This window comes from Henckelia pumila, chromosome 3, assembly GCF_033568475.1.
Source record: "Henckelia pumila isolate YLH828 chromosome 3, ASM3356847v2, whole genome shotgun sequence".
Classification (NCBI taxonomy): domain Eukaryota; kingdom Viridiplantae; phylum Streptophyta; class Magnoliopsida; order Lamiales; family Gesneriaceae; genus Henckelia; species Henckelia pumila.
The window spans coordinates 63,465,475-63,484,699 of NC_133122.1; the positions used below are offsets into that span (position 1 = coordinate 63,465,475).

General features: G+C 34.3%; 1 protein-coding gene and 1 long non-coding RNA gene across 5 annotated transcripts; one reads left to right on the plus strand and one right to left on the minus strand.

Annotated features, from left to right (window-relative positions):
- The first annotated feature begins 3,601 nt into the window (after positions 1–3,601).
- On the plus strand, positions 3,602–5,190 carry LOC140893378 (uncharacterized). 4 transcript variants are annotated; one of them, XR_012153126.1, is made up of 4 exons: positions 3,602–3,882; positions 3,971–4,058; positions 4,165–4,239; positions 4,840–5,190. It is a non-coding gene; the product is annotated as an uncharacterized lncRNA (long non-coding RNA). The 4 variants fall into 4 exon arrangements; XR_012153128.1 differs by having other exon boundaries at positions 4,843–5,190; XR_012153125.1 differs by lacking the exon at positions 4,840–5,190 and having other exon boundaries at positions 4,165–4,375.
- A 960-nt stretch (positions 5,191–6,150) lies between these two features.
- Positions 6,151–6,809, minus strand: LOC140888879 (ethylene-responsive transcription factor ERF026-like). The gene has a single exon (XM_073296582.1). The coding sequence runs from the start codon at positions 6,769–6,771 to the stop codon at positions 6,151–6,153; it is 621 nt and encodes a 206-aa protein (XP_073152683.1). The 5' UTR covers positions 6,772–6,809.
- Positions 6,810–19,225: the final 12,416 nt, after the last annotated feature.

Genomic DNA, 19,225 nt, shown 5'->3' on the forward strand with positions numbered 1-19,225 from the left:
TCTAATGAGATAGTTTTGAATTGTGTGATTAGATTTGAGGATAAGATAATGATAACCAATCTAATCAAACTAGCTATGTCTGATTTTGACTGTATCTTGGGTATGGATACACTGATGAATTATAGAGCTACGGTTGATTGTTTCCATGGCATTGTGAGATTTAGACCGTATTATGGCAATAAGTGGAATTTTTATGGTAGTGATTCACAATCTCGCATTCCATTAGTATCGGCAATGGAAATGTTTAGATTATTGTCGATAGGAAATGAAGGATTTATGATTTATGCTCTAGATGCGACGAAGTAAGAGAAATTGAAAGTTTCAGATATTCCTGTCGTTAAGGATTTTCCTGATGTATTTCCTGATGAGATTCCGGGCTTTTCGCCTCAAAGGGAAATAGATCTTAGCATTGAATTAATGCCAGGGACAAGTCCTATTTTCCAAGCTCCATATCGATTAGCTCCAGCAGAATTGAAAGAACTCAAGACGCAATTGCAAGATTTGCTGGAAAAAGGTTATATTAGACCAAGTGTATCACCTTGGGGTGCTCCAGTCTTGTTTGTGAAGAAGAAAGACGGAACGATGAGAATGTGCATCGATTATCGACAATTGAATCAGGCTACTGTGAAGAATAAGTATCCTTTGCCACGAATTGATGACTTGTTTGATCAGTTGCAGGGTACATCTGTATATTCTAAAATTGATCTTCGTTCCGGATATCATCAGCTTCGAGTTCGAGAGGAAGATGTTTCCAAGACAGCATTTCGAACGCGTTACGGACATTATGAATTCTTAGTTGTGCCTTTCGGTTTGACTAATGCTCCAGCGGTTTTTATGGATTTAATGAATCGTGTGTTTCGGGAGTTTATAGATCGATTTGTTATCGTTTTCATTGATGACATTTTGATTTATTCTAAGTCAAGGAAGGAGCATAAAGAACATTTGACATTAGTACTTCAGAAACTCAGAACATCACAATTATATGCTAAGTTTTCGAAGTGTGAATTTTGGCTGGACAGAGTATTATTTCTAGGACATGTGATATCAGCACAAGGGGTATCTGTCGATCCTAGTAAAATTGAAGTTGTTCTTAATTGGTCCAGACCAACCAATGTCTCTGAGATTCGTAGCTTTTTGGGTTTGGCTGGATATTATAGGCGTTTCATCAAGGGATTTTCTGAAATAGCTAGGCCTACGACTATATTGACGCAAAAAGATCGACGTTTTGTGTGGACTGAGGAATGTGAAGCTAGTTTTCAGACTTTGAAAGAGAAATTGACTACGGCTCCAGTACTAGCATTACCTTCAGGCTCAGGTGGATTTGTTGTCTGTACAAATGCTTCTTTGAATGGACTGGGTTGTGTTTTGATGCAAAATGGACGCGTAATTGCGTATGCATCTCGTCAATTGAAACCACATGAGACTCGTTATCCAGTTCATGATTTAGAATTGGCTTCCATTGTGCATGCATTGAAAATATGGCGTCATTATCTGTACGGTGAACAGTTTGTGATTTATTCCGATCATAAGAGTCTAAAATATTTATTCACACAGTCTGATTTGAATATGAGACAACGTCGATGGTTGGAATTACTTAAGTATTTTGACTGTGATATTCAATACCAGCCAGGAAACGTGAATCAAGTTGCAGATGCTTTGAGCAGAAAAGTTTATACTAAGATGTTGGCATCTTTAACTATTTCTAAAGTTCATGAGCATTTGAGAACTTCAGGATGGACTTATCGAGCTAAAGGTAATCATTTCATAGTTTCATCTATTCAAGTTGAACCACGAATAATTTCAAAAATCAAAGCAGCACAAAAGACTGATCCATATATTCATCATTTGAAAGAATTAACTCCAGCTGGTCAGTCAGGGAAATTTCTTGTTGCTTCTGATGGATGTTTGCGTTATAATGGTAGACTTATGGTTCCGAATTTGATAGATTTGAAAGACAATATACTACGAGAAGCTCATTGTAGTCGACATAGTGTACATCCTGGAATTAGAAAGATGTATCATATCTTGAAAGCCCATTACTGGTGGGAAGGTATGAAGAATGATATTTCTGATTTTGTGGCTAAGTGTTTGACGTGTCAACAAGTTAAAGCTGAAAGAATGAGACCAGGTGGTATGTTACTTAGTCTTGAAGTACCACAGTGGAATTGGGAACACATTACTATGGATTTCGTGACACACCTACCTCGATCTAATCGTGGTTGTGATGCCATTTGGGTTATTGTGGATAGATTGTCAAAATCTGCCCATTTTATTCCATATGATCGTACTTGGACATATACGAAAATGGCGAAAATGTACATTGATCAGATAGTGCGATTTCATGGTGTGCCAGTTACTATAGTATCAGACCGTGATCCCAGATTTACTTCTAAGTTTTGGTCTAGTTTGCAATCAGCTTTGGGTTCTAAATTGGCCATGAGTACTGCCTATCATCCACAGACAGATGGTCAATCTGAAAGGACTATTCAGACACTTGAAGATTTATTACGAGCTGTTGTGATGGATTTTAGTGGTGGTTGGCAAGAATCTTTAGCTTTGGTGGAATTCTCTTACAATAACAGTTACTAAGTATCTATCGGGATGGCACCATTTGAAGCCTTGTATGGCAGAAAATGTAGATCTCCGATCTGTTGGGAAGAAGTAGGAGAACGACAGTTGTCAGGACCAGAGTTTATTCAAGAGATGAAAGAAAAAGTTGAACTGATCAGGAAAAGAATGAAAGAAGCCTAGGATCGTCAAGCCAGCTATTCTAATAACAGACGTAGACCTTTAGAATTTCAGGTTGGCGATTTTGTTTTCTTGAAAGTATCACCATTTCGTGGTACTATGAGATTTGGGCCTAAAGGGAAATTAGCTCCTCGTTATATCGGTCCATACGAGATTGTTGAGAAGATTGGTATTTTAGCGTATCGTTTGAACTTGCCGCAGAGTTTGTCTGCGATACATGATGTATTTCACGTATCGGAAGTATGAACCAGATCCTTCTCATATCTTGAGGGCTGATGATGTGGAGTTGGATAGTTCCCTTAGCTATGTTGAGTATCCAGTGCAGATTCTTGATCGTAAAGACAAGCAACTAAGGAACAAGACGATTCCTTTGGTTATGGTGGAATGGAGTAGACATGGGAGAGAAGAAGCTACATGGGAATTGGAGTCTCGAATGCGTCAAGAATGGCCTCATTTGTTTGACAATGTCATGAATTATGCCATGTACTCTGATTTCCCTATGTACTATCAGTGATAGATGCTTGACTATGTGTATAAGTTTGATGTGTATTTGATTTCGAGGACGAAATCTTGTTTTAAGAGGGGGAGAAATGTAAGGACCCGATATTAATATATTAATTAATTTGTGTGTTAAAAATATATATTTATAAATATCGGTTTATAGACGATATTAAAATGAATATGTTATTAATAGAGCACACAGGAGTTGAAATAACTCGAACCGGGTCAAGTTTGAACCCCGAATAAATAAAATAAGATACACATTAAAGCAATACATATCTAATTAAATAGATATGGATATATATATTCAGACTGTTTCTCTCTCCTCCATCCGCCTGCATCGCGTCTCGCGTCTTCTTCTTCATTTCTTTTGTTTCTTTTCTTCAAATTTTCCTATCGCTTCAAATCTCCGTATCTCCTTCGTTTTTGGCCGGATTTCAAAAGTAAATATAGTTCTGGAATCCTCTCGACGAGAGCTATCTTTCGGTACCTATATTTCATATTTTTATTGAGATTTCCGGAAACCCGTCGCACCAGCCGCCGTCGTTCACCATCGTTCGCCGTCGCCGATCGCCGCCGGAGTGTAGAGGGTTGTTGTTTCGGTTGATTAGACCTCTAATTCGAATATTTGAGGTAGATTTCAAGATTAGTGTTTCGAATTTTGGGAATTTTGATTCAATCGACTTCCGATAATTAATATTTGATTTATTATTGGTTGTAGGTATTATATCGGACTCGATTGGAGGTATTGGCTATTTTTCAGAAATTATTCTAGCATTATTTCGAAATTTTAGATTATTTATATTTAGGTAATTCGACTTTTAGAGTCGTATATTCGATATTTGGTCATTAATAGGATGTTTTAATATTAAATATAAATTTTAGGATTTATGAGCAATTTTTCTGGAATTACAGATTCTGAAAATTTGGGATTGGAATATCCGAGAAATATTTGGGATAATTTCTATGGTAAATTAAGAATTGGTTGAGGTACGTATGAGCTGTTTATATTACGACGCCTATAATGGCATGTAATGATATTAAGTATTTTGTAATGAGTGATAACGTGTTTTATGTGCTTATGTGGATTATATGATTGCATTCACTCATTTTACTAATTTTTCATAGCACGTTAAGCCTTGACTCCTTTGATTGCTATTGATATTGATCTCTTGAGATGTATTGAGTCATCGATGGAGCGAGTGACATTATTTATTGCACTCCTGAGTTAGCACGAGACCGAGTGGGTAGCAAGCTCTCGATGCTACGTACGACACTCCTGATGACAGCATGAGGCTGGACGGGTCGCTCCTGTCACCCTCCGATGCTATGTGTATGGATTAGCAGTGATGATTCGAGGTCTGCTGCGTTTCTGGCACGGGTGGCCACTGAGTTTATTGTGATACGATTATTTGGACTCCTTTTGGTATCCCTTATTTCATTGATACCTGTCACGCATTACATTGCATTTCATTGCATTGTACTTGATTTTATTCATGTCAGTTATAGTTGTCGTAATTTTTATAGTTCGTCGTACTGGGGTCCGACCTCTGTTTTCTTTTTATGTTGTGGTTGTTTGTGATTCCATAGCAGGTTATCCAGGGGGATTTGACGCATCTGGTGGAGCGTCATCTAGTGGTACCCAGTGAGGCGAGCGTGGAGTCGAGTTCCCAGATATATGTATATATATATCAGTTTAGCGAGTTTTATATTTGCCGGGGTGATGCCCTGTGTATCTGTATAAATAGTTTTGGACCTTGTTTTGAATTGTTATTTGTGTGATCGAGCCTTGCCGGCTCTGCATGTGTTTAGTCCTGGCCAGTGCGGCTATAGGTTTGTAAATTGGAGTTGTGACTCTATTTTCAAGTATATATTGCTGGTTGTGTTGTACAGGTTTTTGGGATGTCCTATTTACGAATAGGTCATGCCGAAATTTCTGTAGGCCCAAACGCAAATTTTTAACTCGTTTTCGCTGTTTACATTAATTAATCCTGGTTGTTTGATCATTAAATATTAAATCAGGACACGGGTCCTTTCACCTACTGGATCAATAATCAATTTTATAAGTTTCTTATTTGTGTTGATGTATAATATTAATGTATATAATATATATTATAATATATACGTGTGAATTTTATCTGTATAAAGACATACAAATTTATGAAGTATGTACTACTTGAATGCAAATTCATTATATTAATTAATTATTATTTATATATGCTTCTAAAGTAAGACGAAAAGAACACAGTTCTTTTTTTTTTTTGTAAGTAAATACTACACGTTATTTTATTTAATTCAAATGAGATTTAAATTAGAAACATAAAATATTGTATGCATGCTTTATATATTTAATATTTCTTGTAGTGTGTGTTGCCATACATGCTTTAATTTATATCTTTGAGAAAAATTAAATTAAATATACTTTAGATCAATGGGGATAACAAATTAAATGTCATTTTAGACCAACACACGAGATAAATTTTTAATATATTGTTTTAATTAATTTTGCTTCGTTAAGATTTGAACTCATAATTTTAGAGTACACAAGGGGCAAATAGAATTTCTTTGAAAATTATTAATCATAACACAAATTAATTTGTTGTTGGCTCAAAGTTTAACCAATGCACACCAAATGGTAATGTTAATAGTGACTGCGGATCCATTGTCATTGATTTTTTTTTTAATTATAAACTTCAAGAGACCGAAATGAACCGTCATCTCTAATAATCACTAATGTGATGTTAATTATATGACATATAGTCCTTAACGTACATCTTGTTTTCACCTTTAAATTTTTTCTTCCAAAAAAAATTTTAAAAATATATATATGTCCTCTAATTAGAGGTATTACTTAAATTTCACAATCAATAAAATATAACGTGTTTAAAGATAAACGAGGGTTTATGATTTATTATCCCACAAATCAAAGTAAATGTAATCAACCTCATCAATATCATCCCACTTGAATCCACTTTTCATAGCCGGTGGAGTCAGCAACATCCCCTCCGCCATGCTATTCACCAAACCGGGCATGTTAAACACCGCCTCCTCGTCCACGAATCCAAAACTCGCATGATGATCATCGCAAGAAACATTAATATTTCCCCACAAATCCATCATCGAAGCATTCGAAACCTTTTCCACAAGAGCTTTTTCTGCTGGGAATTGGCTCGTAGTGCCACTAGAAGAGCTCGAACAAGAGAAATATCTAGCAGCATTCTGTATATCACAATAGGCGTTGGACTGATCCCTCCAAGGAGGGAAGACATGGGAGGCAGAGAAATCCAGCGTCGTGGCCGCCACCGCCATCTCAGGGTTACCGGCGGAGGATCTTGTTGATTTCTTGTTGGGATCACGCCCTTCGGAGATCCTCCTGTTTATTTTCCGGTCAGTACCCCTTTTCCTTTGCGTGGATGCAATGCTCGATTTCGCGTCGGAATTCGCTTCTGCAACAAGATGTGCATCGTGATGAACTGATGAAGAAGATGGATTCCACCACTGGTTTCCTCGATCAAAATCCATGTTTTAGTACTTGGTCGTGGGAGGGTTTTTGTTTTGCATGCAAACTGTAGATAGATAGATAGATAGATAGATAGATATGCATGCACACATTACTTATGCTGATAAAAATTAAAATTGAAAATGTTAATGGTTAGTGTGTTTTTGAGGGTAAGTTAGTTCTTATCTATATAGGCAATGCCTTGATATAGATCTAACGGTGTATATTTAACAATAAATGTGAGATTAATTATTTTTTAGTGGACCTCACATGTATTGATAAATGGGGACCCTTAGATCTATGATGAGGATAATGCCTATAAAGGTAGGTTGAAATGAAAAGGATTGGGAGGGGGCACGTGGGAATTAGATCAAAATTTCATTTAGTGGCGGTGGCCTAGACAATTCAAAGCGGGGGATTTGCATTGAAAAGATCCAAGCACATACGGTTGACTTTGTCAAAGTATTGAATTTTGACTAATGCCGAATTTAGATAGAGATAATTGAAAAATGAAGGCACTTTCTGTTTTTTTTAGAAATTTTATAGGTTATATTCATTCGAATTTTAGTTTAAAAGTTGGCATGGTTTAATTCGTAACTACTTGTGGTGGCGGATTGGGATATTTGAATCATTTTAAATATGTATCCGCCAATTCACAAATATATATAGTTTAAATTAATTAAGGTTGGAATAGTTTTAATTATTTAAGTTTAATTAGACTCCATGTATCCAATTAGCAATTAACAAATCATGTTTAGTTTAGAATCAATATAATCGACTTTAATTTAGCCCATTTCTGATCTTTCTCATCCAATTAATTAAGTTAAATTCACTCTGATCAGTACACATGCATGTTGCATGTCATTAATTATTAATTGTATATCTATAGAGCATCGGTTATTAATATAACATCCACCTATTAGATATACATGATATCATCCCAGTCAGTTAGTGTTCACATAATTACACATCAGTTGATGAATAGACAAATAAATTTAGAGAGTGTTTGGTAGAGCTTCTACAAAATGCTTCCTAGCTTCTAGCTGCATAGAAGCACTTTTGAGTGTTTGTGAATGTTAAATTCTGCTTTAACTTTTACAAATTTTACCCAAAAGCAAGAACTAAAATTTGATGCTTTTTTTTGCTTTTGCTTTTTTTTTTTTAAGGTATAAAATTACAAGTTCACATATATACCCTTAATAAACTTATCATATTACATATGCTTTTATTATTTTTTTTAAATATTATTTTAATTTTACATCATTATTACAAGTATTTTTTAAGTATTCATCTTATAAAAAATATAAACTCATTTTTTATAAACTCATTTTTTATAGTGTGAATATCAAAAATCAAATAATCAAATAAGGGTAGGGTTGTTATTTAGTTAGAAAATTAAGCTTGGAAGCAATTATTCTCTAAACACTAAACTTTAGCTTGTATTAGCTTTCAAATTCTATTTCCAAACACTATTTACTTTAGCTTCTCATCAACTTCAAAATAATATCTACTAGAATCACTTTTAAATAAGTAGAAACTCTCCAAAACACTCTATCATTTTTCTTGAGGCTCCTCCTTGTTTTGATTGAATATTTGGATGATTATTGTAATTCTTTGCATGATTAATGAAATTTTATTTCTTTTTTAAAAAATAAGGTTTAAGTTGTATGTGCTTTACATAATTTGAAAACCAAAATTTAAATTAATTAGTTGGTATTGTGACGTACAACATGAATTAATAGAACAAATTACAAATATATATCATATGAATGATTTTTTTTCCCTCTTATGGAACAAATATAAATAGTACTTAAATACATATAAAAAAAATTATTACACATTTAAACAAAATTATGTAAAATTATGCACGAGCAGAAACGTTGCATATATACCCTTCTTCTTCTAAGACTTAAAGGAAAAAAAACACGCGAAACAACTACGTAGACGGTAGATCATCTTCATCACGGATATCAAATTAACGTCATATATAATAATTAAAAAAAAAATACGTGCAATTATATATATGCCTCTATTTTAGGTATCTCAAGTACGATGTTGAAATTATTTTTTTTTTGTGACGTTGGAATCCGCAGCCGCTACTTTTCGATGCGCTTTGGGTAAATCACCGGACTAACGCAATAGCCTGCAATCTACACTAATCAGGTAAATCACACTGGGCAAATCATGTGCGACAGGCTAGTCCAAGAAAGTGTTGGCAGGGCCGCAGGGGGAATCGAACTCTTGACCTCTGGCCAAGAGTTCACCTATTCCACCAACTTGAACACGCCTTGGAGGCACGATGTTAAATTTCTTTGAACAATATCATGCTGTACTATTTCTTTTTTGGGCGAGACGCGCGAAGAAATTTTAAGAGGACGGTTATGTAAATCCATCTCGAGAGACCAAATCAGCATCCGTATAAATCTTATAATAATAAAGATAAAGATTATGAATTAATATATAGATATCTCCCTCCATTAGTACGAGCTAATTTAAGTGAAGTCCAAAAACAAATCCATAAAAAGATTTAGAGTAAGTATGAATATATCATGAGGCATATATCATTAATTATTATTGTTTATCTTATCATTTTGTTTGGTTGCAGAAGTCAACGGAATATTTTTCTGTAAAAGTATTGTGTTTTTTTAATTAGGAGCTGAAAATATAATCGAAAGATCATGCAAAACAATGTGTAACTCTCATTGTCTATTTTAATCAAAGTAAAAAAAATAAACAGAAACAATGTTGTTTAACTCTCATGCATATAAAATAATAAAAAAAAAAACAAACTATTGATATAAATTTTAAATATTTTAAATTATAATTTTAAAAAACCACACTTTGCAATCTGAATTACTAAATTTTCAGATTTTTTTAAAAGTGTTCTAATTGCTCTGCATATGAAAAGGGGACGAATACTTGGAATACTCATCTAATTTCTTTTCCTTCTCTGTATTGGGACATATTGATTGAATTCATGATTCCATTTATGGACAATTTTATTGTGCGGCAGATACTCGAAAATGTTGTCGATTTACACAAGTGGGGTTGCCCAATTATGCGGCGGGTAACTTGTTTCCTCTATTCATTTATATTTGTATATACACTTCCATCAATGATGAATACTAATTCATCAATATATAGGCACAATAATCATGTGATATATAATATTTGAATAATTCTATAGGCACAATAATCATGTGATATATAATATTTGAATAATGCTAGAGCTACATCTAATATATCGTACAACGAAATTACAACAATTATTCGTGATATTTTGCTATTATCTATTGAGATTTTGATATGATATCGTGAGATATTGCATTCAATGTATCGTGAGATTTGATAAATTAAAATTTTGTATTGAATCTTTTGTGGTGTAAAAATTGTTGTACAAATTTGGTTGTACATGTAGCATTACACATGAAATCACAAATTTGGGAAATGCTACATGTACATATTGAGTTACACATTGGGTTACACATTACACATGAAATCACAAAATTATCCTTCCACTTGATTTGGAAAAAATCTTTTCAAAATACATTAAGGATATTTATGTAATTTCAAGTGCAACGTGTAACCCAACGTGTAACCCTTCATGTACATGTAGCATCACCCATTATATTTTGACCATATAGCATGCAGAAATCACGAGTCGGACGGAAAATAATAATGTACCAGTAATGACTTCGCGATAGAAGAATTATTTCCATCATCATTGCGTGAGTTTTTGGTTGCAAGTAAATAACTTGCATTATTTAAAGAGTGAATTGTCCTAAAATCCCTAATACCCTTCCTAACTTTATTATAACTCTCTAGCCAAAAAATTCTTTACTATAACTCCCTAGGATCACCAAACTTGAATATTTTAATGTTTAATTCTTGTACTGGATTTATGCTAATCTATGCTTGAAATCTATAGGTTTTATGCTTAAAATTTAAAGGTTTTATGCTTGAATCTGGAGATTTTGTGCTCATTTGCAGTATAAAAAATTATCCGCAAAATGGTATCAGAGCTTTAGGTTAATTATTCAGACGTAATATTTGTTAATTCATGCTTTTCTTTGTTGAGGAGAAGATATACTCAAGCTCTTTATAGCCTCGAGTTACATGATATCTGTTTAGTTGATGAATACATTATGTTATTCACTAAATACAGATGGAATTCGGGAGTCGAGGAAAATATAACTATTCAGCTATTTTTCGCAAAAATGTCAACTCCATGGAGATAAATGTTGATCAAAGAATATGTTTCAGGTAATCTTGATACATTGGCAAGACGTGCCTCCTTTTTGAAAGAAAAATTAGCAGAATGGTGCCATATGGCAGCATTACAGAAGAACTACAAGAAAATAAGGGGTATAGATAAACGTACACCTTTGTGTTGTAGAGAAAATGATCTTCCAACGATCATTGGAAACATATCACAGGGATTTAAAAGGAAGAAATTCAGAAATAATCCCTATAATAAAAAAATGAAAAGTGATCTTGGAAACCAAGAACATTTTGGTCCAAACAAAAGACCAGATCCTATAGATCGGGTAGAAGAAGTGGACCTATAAGAACATCCCCAATAACAGGCTCATCACAAAGCAGGGGAAGAAAACCATCAAGAAGAACTTTCAGAAGAACTCATACAAGAGCAAGTCAAAGTTTCAAGGATTGCAACTGCTGGACATGTGGAGCAAGATGACATATATCTACAAATTGTCCAGAAAACGAGAAAAAATGGAGTTAAACTCTTTGAAGAAACACCAGATATGGATGATGCGGTCTTCTTTCAAGATCTATTCCAAGTATATCAATTTGAGGATATCCCCTCAAATAAAAGCATATACGAAGAAGAGATATTGTTTAGTCGAGAAGTTTCTGAGGATGAATCAGAATCACAATCAGAATCAGAGTAAAGAGGAAGTGTTTCGGCATGAAACACATGAAAGTTTGGCTGGGTTCTTTAGTCAAACCACGATATCTCATAATATGGTCCAAAGGATTATGAGAGAAAATCCAACATTACAAAAGTACTAAGGATTTTCGGCAGGACAAGTTGAAAGATTCTTAGGAAACCTAGGGCTAAGACAAAGAAGACATAATTTGATTTATAAGGTATCCAGAAGGGAAATGGAAATCCCTACGGAATTAACCAGTAATCAAATTGAAATGCAGTTAATTTCCTTTGAAGAAATTCGAGAGGAATTACAGAAATTAAAAGCAGAAGTAGCAAAGACAATGTCTTGGATTCATATTGGAGCAATCCAGATTATGATCAAAGCTACTTTTAAAGAGGAAATAGATTCACCCATAGATATCGTAGTATGCGATAAAAGAATGGGGAATATACAAGATGCGGTTCTAGGAACTATCTCGGGAAATTTGTGTGAAGAAAAAATTGTGGGAGTTATTTATCCAAGAATAGCCTACAATTTAGCTGATAGAGATTTTAGTCGAGCCTTGACATTACATCAAAATTTCAAGGAAAAAAGACTAATGAAGGAAGGTAATAGGCCATATTCTATTACGTATCAAATTTCATATGCTCTTTCTAATACTCACCATTCTGAATTATTTATTGGAAATGAGTTCATTGAAATTCCAGAGATCTTTGGGAAAGTTGCTCAAGCAATATACCTGGAAAGAATCGAGTTTTCTTTAATTCAGGAAATAGACATTTAAATTCAAGACAGACCGGTTCTATACAGAGACCTTAAAATAGAACCTCGAAGGTTATCTTTCCAAGGAAACAGAATGACAAGCAGGAGATGGGACAAATCTCATATTCAAGAAATTCCACCAAAAGAAAAAGAGTTTTCTATAATAGGAAAACTTAGATCTCCAGAAAGATGGAAAGAAGTGAAAATAGTATTCGAAATTACAAGTCATCGGAACCAGTTCCCTTGTAACTCAATTTACTATTTGGAACAACAGGAAAAATGAACTTACCAAGGAGTGATAAATATTGGAGAATTGGAAGTTCAAATCTGAGGAATTCCAGGAAAAGAAATGGATCAGCTCATTCTTGGTCTAGAATTCCTAGAGGACCATAAACTATGGAAACGCCTTGAAAAAGGAATAGAGTTCATGGCAAAAGAAAAGACTTGGAGGATTCAATAAGAATTCTACGAAATGAAAAACCAAGAGAATTGGATAAGAGACAATCTTTTAATCAGATTCGAAAACTTTGTTCACAAACAGGGGAAGAAGCAATTGTTGAAATTAGTAAGTCATGAATATGATTTACTAGAACGCATTGAAGAAGTAGAAAGGAGTAACCATACTCTACCTTCTGAGGCCTTAGGAAAACTAAAGGTAAATAGTCTTAATCGGATTACTGAGTTACAACACAATCTGTTAAAAATGGCAGGGCCATTTAGTAATCCCTTTAAAAAATGACAACAAGTCCTTTCTCCATATACATTTCAATAGGGATGTTGTATGAACAATATAAGGCTGAGTATTTTGCAGCTTATATTGACTCGGGAGCAGGAATTTGTACAGCAAAAAGAGGAGTCTTCCCTGAAGAATGTGAAGAAGAGTTGCCAAAAATTGCTGGACGAGATTTCTCTCGAAAAATTTTAATTCTTTGCAAAGGAATAAAACAAGCAGAGATCCTTATGGGAGGTGCAGGTAAAACACCTTGGTACAAGGTAAAAACACCACCAATCTATTTTCATGATACAGGAGCTGATATCCTGTTAGAAAATAACTTCTTACAAATGTTTAAGAAGTACACACAAGACAATGAGTCAAGAAGACTTATGTTCACTACAATTTGTGATAATAAAATTATCGTTCAAAGACTCAAGGTTGCTTTTTATCGACAATTGCCGATAATATTTCACAGTCAGCGTGGTGATAAAGGACAATTTTTTCACCCGAAAATGAAAGATCCAAGAAGGTTTGGAGAAACCATGTTGAAAATAACAACATAACAAGAACTCCAAACAGAGGATATGGAGCTTCTCAAGGTAACTCTAAATCACAGAGATATAGAGTTAGAAAATAAGGTATCCCTTGAAGATGTCAAAAAGAGGCTCAAAGAAAGTTACAACGAGCATCCTTTGGCATGGTGGGATAGAAATCAACTCAAAGCCAGTCTTACTCTAAAGAAAGGCAAAGAGTATGAATTCGTCAGATATAAGCCTATCCTGATGAACATAACATATCAAAAGGATATGAGAATGATTATCAAGGAACATTTGGACCTTGGTTTAATCAAAGAAGGAGTTTCACCATATAGAAACCCAGGTTTTCTGGTTAGAAATCATGGTGAAATAAAAGGAGGGAAACCCAGGATAGTTATTAACTACAAAGGTATTAATAAAATCTTGGATTTTGATGGGTACTTCATACCGAATAGAGAACACCTAATTAGTTGTATACGAAATGCTAGAGTGTTCTCAAAATTTGATTGTAAGTCTGGATTTTACCAGATTCGAATGGAAGAATGTAGTAAGAAATTCACAGCCTTCTCTACTCCACAAGGACACTATATTTGGGAAGTTATGCCTATGAGATTGGCTAATGCACCTCAGATATTTCAAAGAAAGATGGATAATATTTTTAAAGATTATTTCAACTTTATGTTTGTTTATATTAATGATATTCTGATAGCATCAAAAAACATATACGAACACGTTAAACACTTAGAGATTTTCTCTAAAATTTGTAACCAAGAAGGACTGGTCTTATCTGAAAAGAAAGCAGTCATAGCAACAAGGAAAATTGAATTCCTTGGTATTGAGATTGATGAAACTGGAATAATTCTGCAACCCCATATTGTGGAAAAGGTAAAGATATTTTCCAGATAAACTCAAAGACGTAAAACAACTCCAGAGTTTTCTTGAAGTAGTTAATTTTGCAGGGATATTCATTAACAACCTAGCAATGTACAGAAGATGTTCAGTCCTTTGTTAAAAAAGGATGCTAGGTTTATATGGACCGATGATCATACTAAAGGGGTAAACCAATTAAGAGAGATATGTAAGAATCTCCCAAAAATGGCTATACCCGTAGATGAAGATGATCTGGTATTATTTACGGATTCCAGTGACGATTGGTGGGCAGCAGTCCTTACCAAGATCACTCCAGATGGGGAAATACCATGCAGATACTGTAGCGGTCTTTTTTCAGAATCAGAGTTCATCAGATGGCATATCAACGAAAAGGAATTTCATGCAGTTAAAAGGGCTTTTGAAAAATGGCCATTATTTTTACTCGCTAAAAAATTCACTCTGAAGGTTGATAACACCCAGGTAAAAGCTTTCCTAAGAAATAAAATTGAATCTAAACCTGAGAAAGCTAGGTTATTAAGATGGCAAGTATTATGTCAAAATTATATTTTTGATATTGTTATTATTAAATCTCATGAAAATATTCTTGCAGATTTCTTAACAAGAGATGGAAGGCAGTGACGTGGATTTCATCATGAAAATGCAGAGGCATCCCACGGAACACCTTGGATTGCTTCAAACCGAGTTCAACCAGTTAGCCATTAATGCTGAAATAGCCACCAGGTTACAACAAGCTGATCGGATCAAAGTATTTAATCGAATTACAGGATGCATGCAAGCTCAAACACAACTATGGGCTGCTATTCAAGGGCCAATTGTGAAGGCTATAGAGAAACCATTGGTTTTTCATAAACAAGATATGATAAAACCATTGGTTTTATAAAAACAAGAAATACAACCACCGGTTGTAAAACAAGATATTGAGGAAGCTAAAACTCAAGAAACAAGTGCTAATCTATCATCAGCTTTTGATGATCTAGATGAAGCAACAATTGATGAGGATTCCTCATCAAGTCAACCCTCCGCCTCTGGGGTAAAAGAGGAAGAGATCAATCTTAGGCCTAACACTGACAAGGGCAAATCTAAGATCGATACTAACCCAGCTATTATTTCTCCATTTCAAGTTTATCAACAAAGGTGGGAGAAATTAAGTACAAGAAGTGAAATTAACCCTAACACTTGTAGGGTTGATGTGACAGGGATATATCCAAGGGTTTGGCTAAAAAACAATGTCAATCATAAGGATTTAAAGCTCTAGTATGAATTTGGAGCTTTGGCCTCAGTTTATACAACGTCACCAAGCTTCCCGAAGATATCACGGTTACCGAAATGGATTCAGGAAGCAGTCCAAGAAACATGGGCAAATAACGACCATTTGTCCAGAGGAGATGTGCTTGAGTTATACTTTTTCAGCGTAGCTCCAGAACCAACAGTGAAAGAATCACATGAACCCTTTCATTTTATCAAGCTAAGGAGACCTGATATAAATAGTCACAAATTTATCAAGGATACTAAAACTGAAGAAATACCCTTAGTGTCCACTTTCAGGGAAAATGAGATCTCAACCAGAAGGGCATGGGGTATTTGGGTTTGTCTTACTGAGATGGACAAAGTCAAGTTTCCATTTAAATTTTATCAGAATTCTGTGAATGGATCATTCTTTTTAAACACAATGATAGGGAAAACTACAGCCTTTGCGGAAGAACTCATTGAAAAGAAGAGAAATCTTTTGTGGAACAACAAGCTGCCGGGGAGTAAAAAAACTCGCCGAAAATTTTGTAACATGGCTCATATTGAACGATGGTCAGAGAATATCTGCCCAGAATGCCCAAATCAGAAGGAGCCAGAATTTGGAAAAACCTTTAGACCCCGAACGGATCAAAAGGATTTCTCCGAGACAAGGAAAGGTGGACAAGGACCACTGAAGTTGCGTTTTCACAGGGGCCTACTTCAAAAATAAAAAATTCCCCGACAACAATAAAGCAGACATGTGAGGAGAATAAAGTCAAAAGAAAGTGGCAGACATGTGATTCCTCCACTAGTAAAAGATGCCATCAATAATGGCATAAAGAATACAAGACAACTGCCTCCTCCACTAGTAAAAGATGTCATCAATAATGGCATAAAGAAATACAAGACAGCTGTAAGATTTCCTGAAGTTTTTTGGTGAAATGAGTGGAATCTCAGCTATAAATACAAGGGTTCAAGGAAGTTGAAGACATCGATCATTCCCTTCAGTTTTCTTTCAAATAAATTATTGTAATATTTCTCTTTCTATTGTAATAAGTTTTCTTTCATGTATTTCAAGAACAAAGCTACTATGAGTAGCTAAACAAGTTGTCTTCTCCTCTTCAAAGGAGTTGATTTATGTAATAATATTATGTCTGAATAATTTCTTTAAAGCCTCTTGTTCTTTCATGCTCATATTTTATAATTAAATTTATATACCATACGCCTTAAGGTAGAAAATGAATTAAGGTTGTGCTGGGTGTCGTTGAAAGAGCTTGTGCAGAAACCATCTGTTGCGACTGCGTGGTTGGAGTGTGAGGAGCACTTCGTAAAACTCGGCAGGTATGACCCGACGAAATTTTGGTCAAAGATGTATTTGAATTTAATTCATCTTACAGAAGCATGTTGGACCCTAATTCAAAGTATATCGGCTGGAAACCTTGCGTAACTGATAGTCTTGCATGGCCGGGACTGTTCGATAGGTTAACAATGTCACGTACAAAGGATTAGTTACTAATTAATATTTAATTCAAAAATGAAGACCACTAGAGAGTTGAAATAAAGAAAATTATGGTTAGAGAGTTAAGATAAAGTTTGAAGGGTTGATAAAGATTTTTAAATCAATTACCCTTATTTAAACGATAAATAACCATTGACTTTTTTTAAAAAAATAATAATAATCCGCGGCATTTGCAGCACTACTAAATAATTTTAGCATATTATAATATAAAACAACGAGATATATTTAATAAAGTTGGTCGTATTCTGAACCAGCGTACGTAACTCGTGCACGTTATTTGATTATATAATATTATTCCTCCATAGCTAGCTGTCTTTCTTCACATATATATCTCAAAAAATATTCTGATTATTTTTTTTGAAAGCAAATTTGAACTCTTACATCGCCAAACTAGGTGTTGCCAAATGCAAATCGAAATCGGACTAAATATTGCATGTGAAAAACGAACATGATTTCTTTAATCCAAAACCTCTAAATATTTTTTGGTGCATTGGAATTTAGCTGGGCCGCAAAACATGTTGAAAAATGGGAAAATGGCATCCGGACGGGTATATAAATAAAGACCCAATAAAATTATAAAATGGTTTGTAAAATAATGATGGACCATGAACACAAGTACACAAACTCCATAGTTTTGGAAAAATAAAATTTGATTGAGAAAAATATACAAGTTGTGTACCGAGTTGGGGCTAATTACCTGCATGGGTTAAGCCCAAGCAAGCCCCCTTAAAAGAATATTGCTCAGCTGCCATTCTAATAACTAAAATTTTCTAGTAAAAAATAAAATGTTGATGATGTCTGTAGGGAAAAGTGCAGTCGCACTTGGATGAGCCTGGATCGTCAGTGTTATATGGGTGAGACTGAGAGTCACCTCGTGAGCATGCGAGCCAAAGCATTGCATCACGAGATTGATCTCTTGAACCTTACAGGAGTCACATATCTAGATTATGGTATCGATGGATCGGAGGTCAAGTGCACTAAAAAAGTCGGCTCCTGAAAGAGAGGTGATTATAATATCTATGAGAAATTTAGGTTGAATTTTTTAAATGAGTTTACAATATGATACAGTTGACTTCTATAAAAATTTGATTTAACCATTTTTGTAAAATGAGTACATATACAAAGTAATTGTTGTAATCCATTGTGATTTTTGCAATCGCACTTGTACGAGCCTAGATTCGAAGTGTGACATACTCGATATTATATTATATATATACGAGCCTAGATTCGAAGTGTGACATACTCGATATTATATTATATATATATATATATATATAATGTAGTTTGAGTTGATGAGAGTTGAATTCAACTATAAGTCTATAACCTAGCTAGCACGAATCTAACTGGACAGGCCCCTATAAGGGAGCTAGTGCGGAATGGGGGTGAAAATTAAATATAATCCAACAAAATCATGCCATTTTCTGAAGATTCCCCACTTTCTGTTCACTTTTTCATGTTTTTGGCAAACTTTTTTTAAAAAATTTATCAGAAACATATGTTGCAAATCTTTCAAAATTCCAAATGATTATTTTGAGAATATACAGGCTAGCTAGTTTTCTTTGCTTTTTAAACTTTTCAGTCGTGTTCATCAAATTAAGTACTGCAAAAGTATGTGCATTAAATGTCAAGAATCAAATTATATAAGTAGAAGAAATCTATTGGATCACTTTTTTGGACATAACATTCTCTGCGTTCAAATACATATTAAAAATTTACACTCAACTTTATTAATTCAACAATAATATGATAAAATACTTACTGTCGCTAGCTAGATTTGTGTGTTTTTCTATATATTGTTTTTCTTATTCAACCATTAATGATAATCTTGTGTTAGAGTCCTTTATCCGTGTACATATATAATAAATTAAAAGACCTTGAAATTACTCTAATTCGTGTAAAATATGGTTGTGCAAAAGGTCCATGCACAATCGT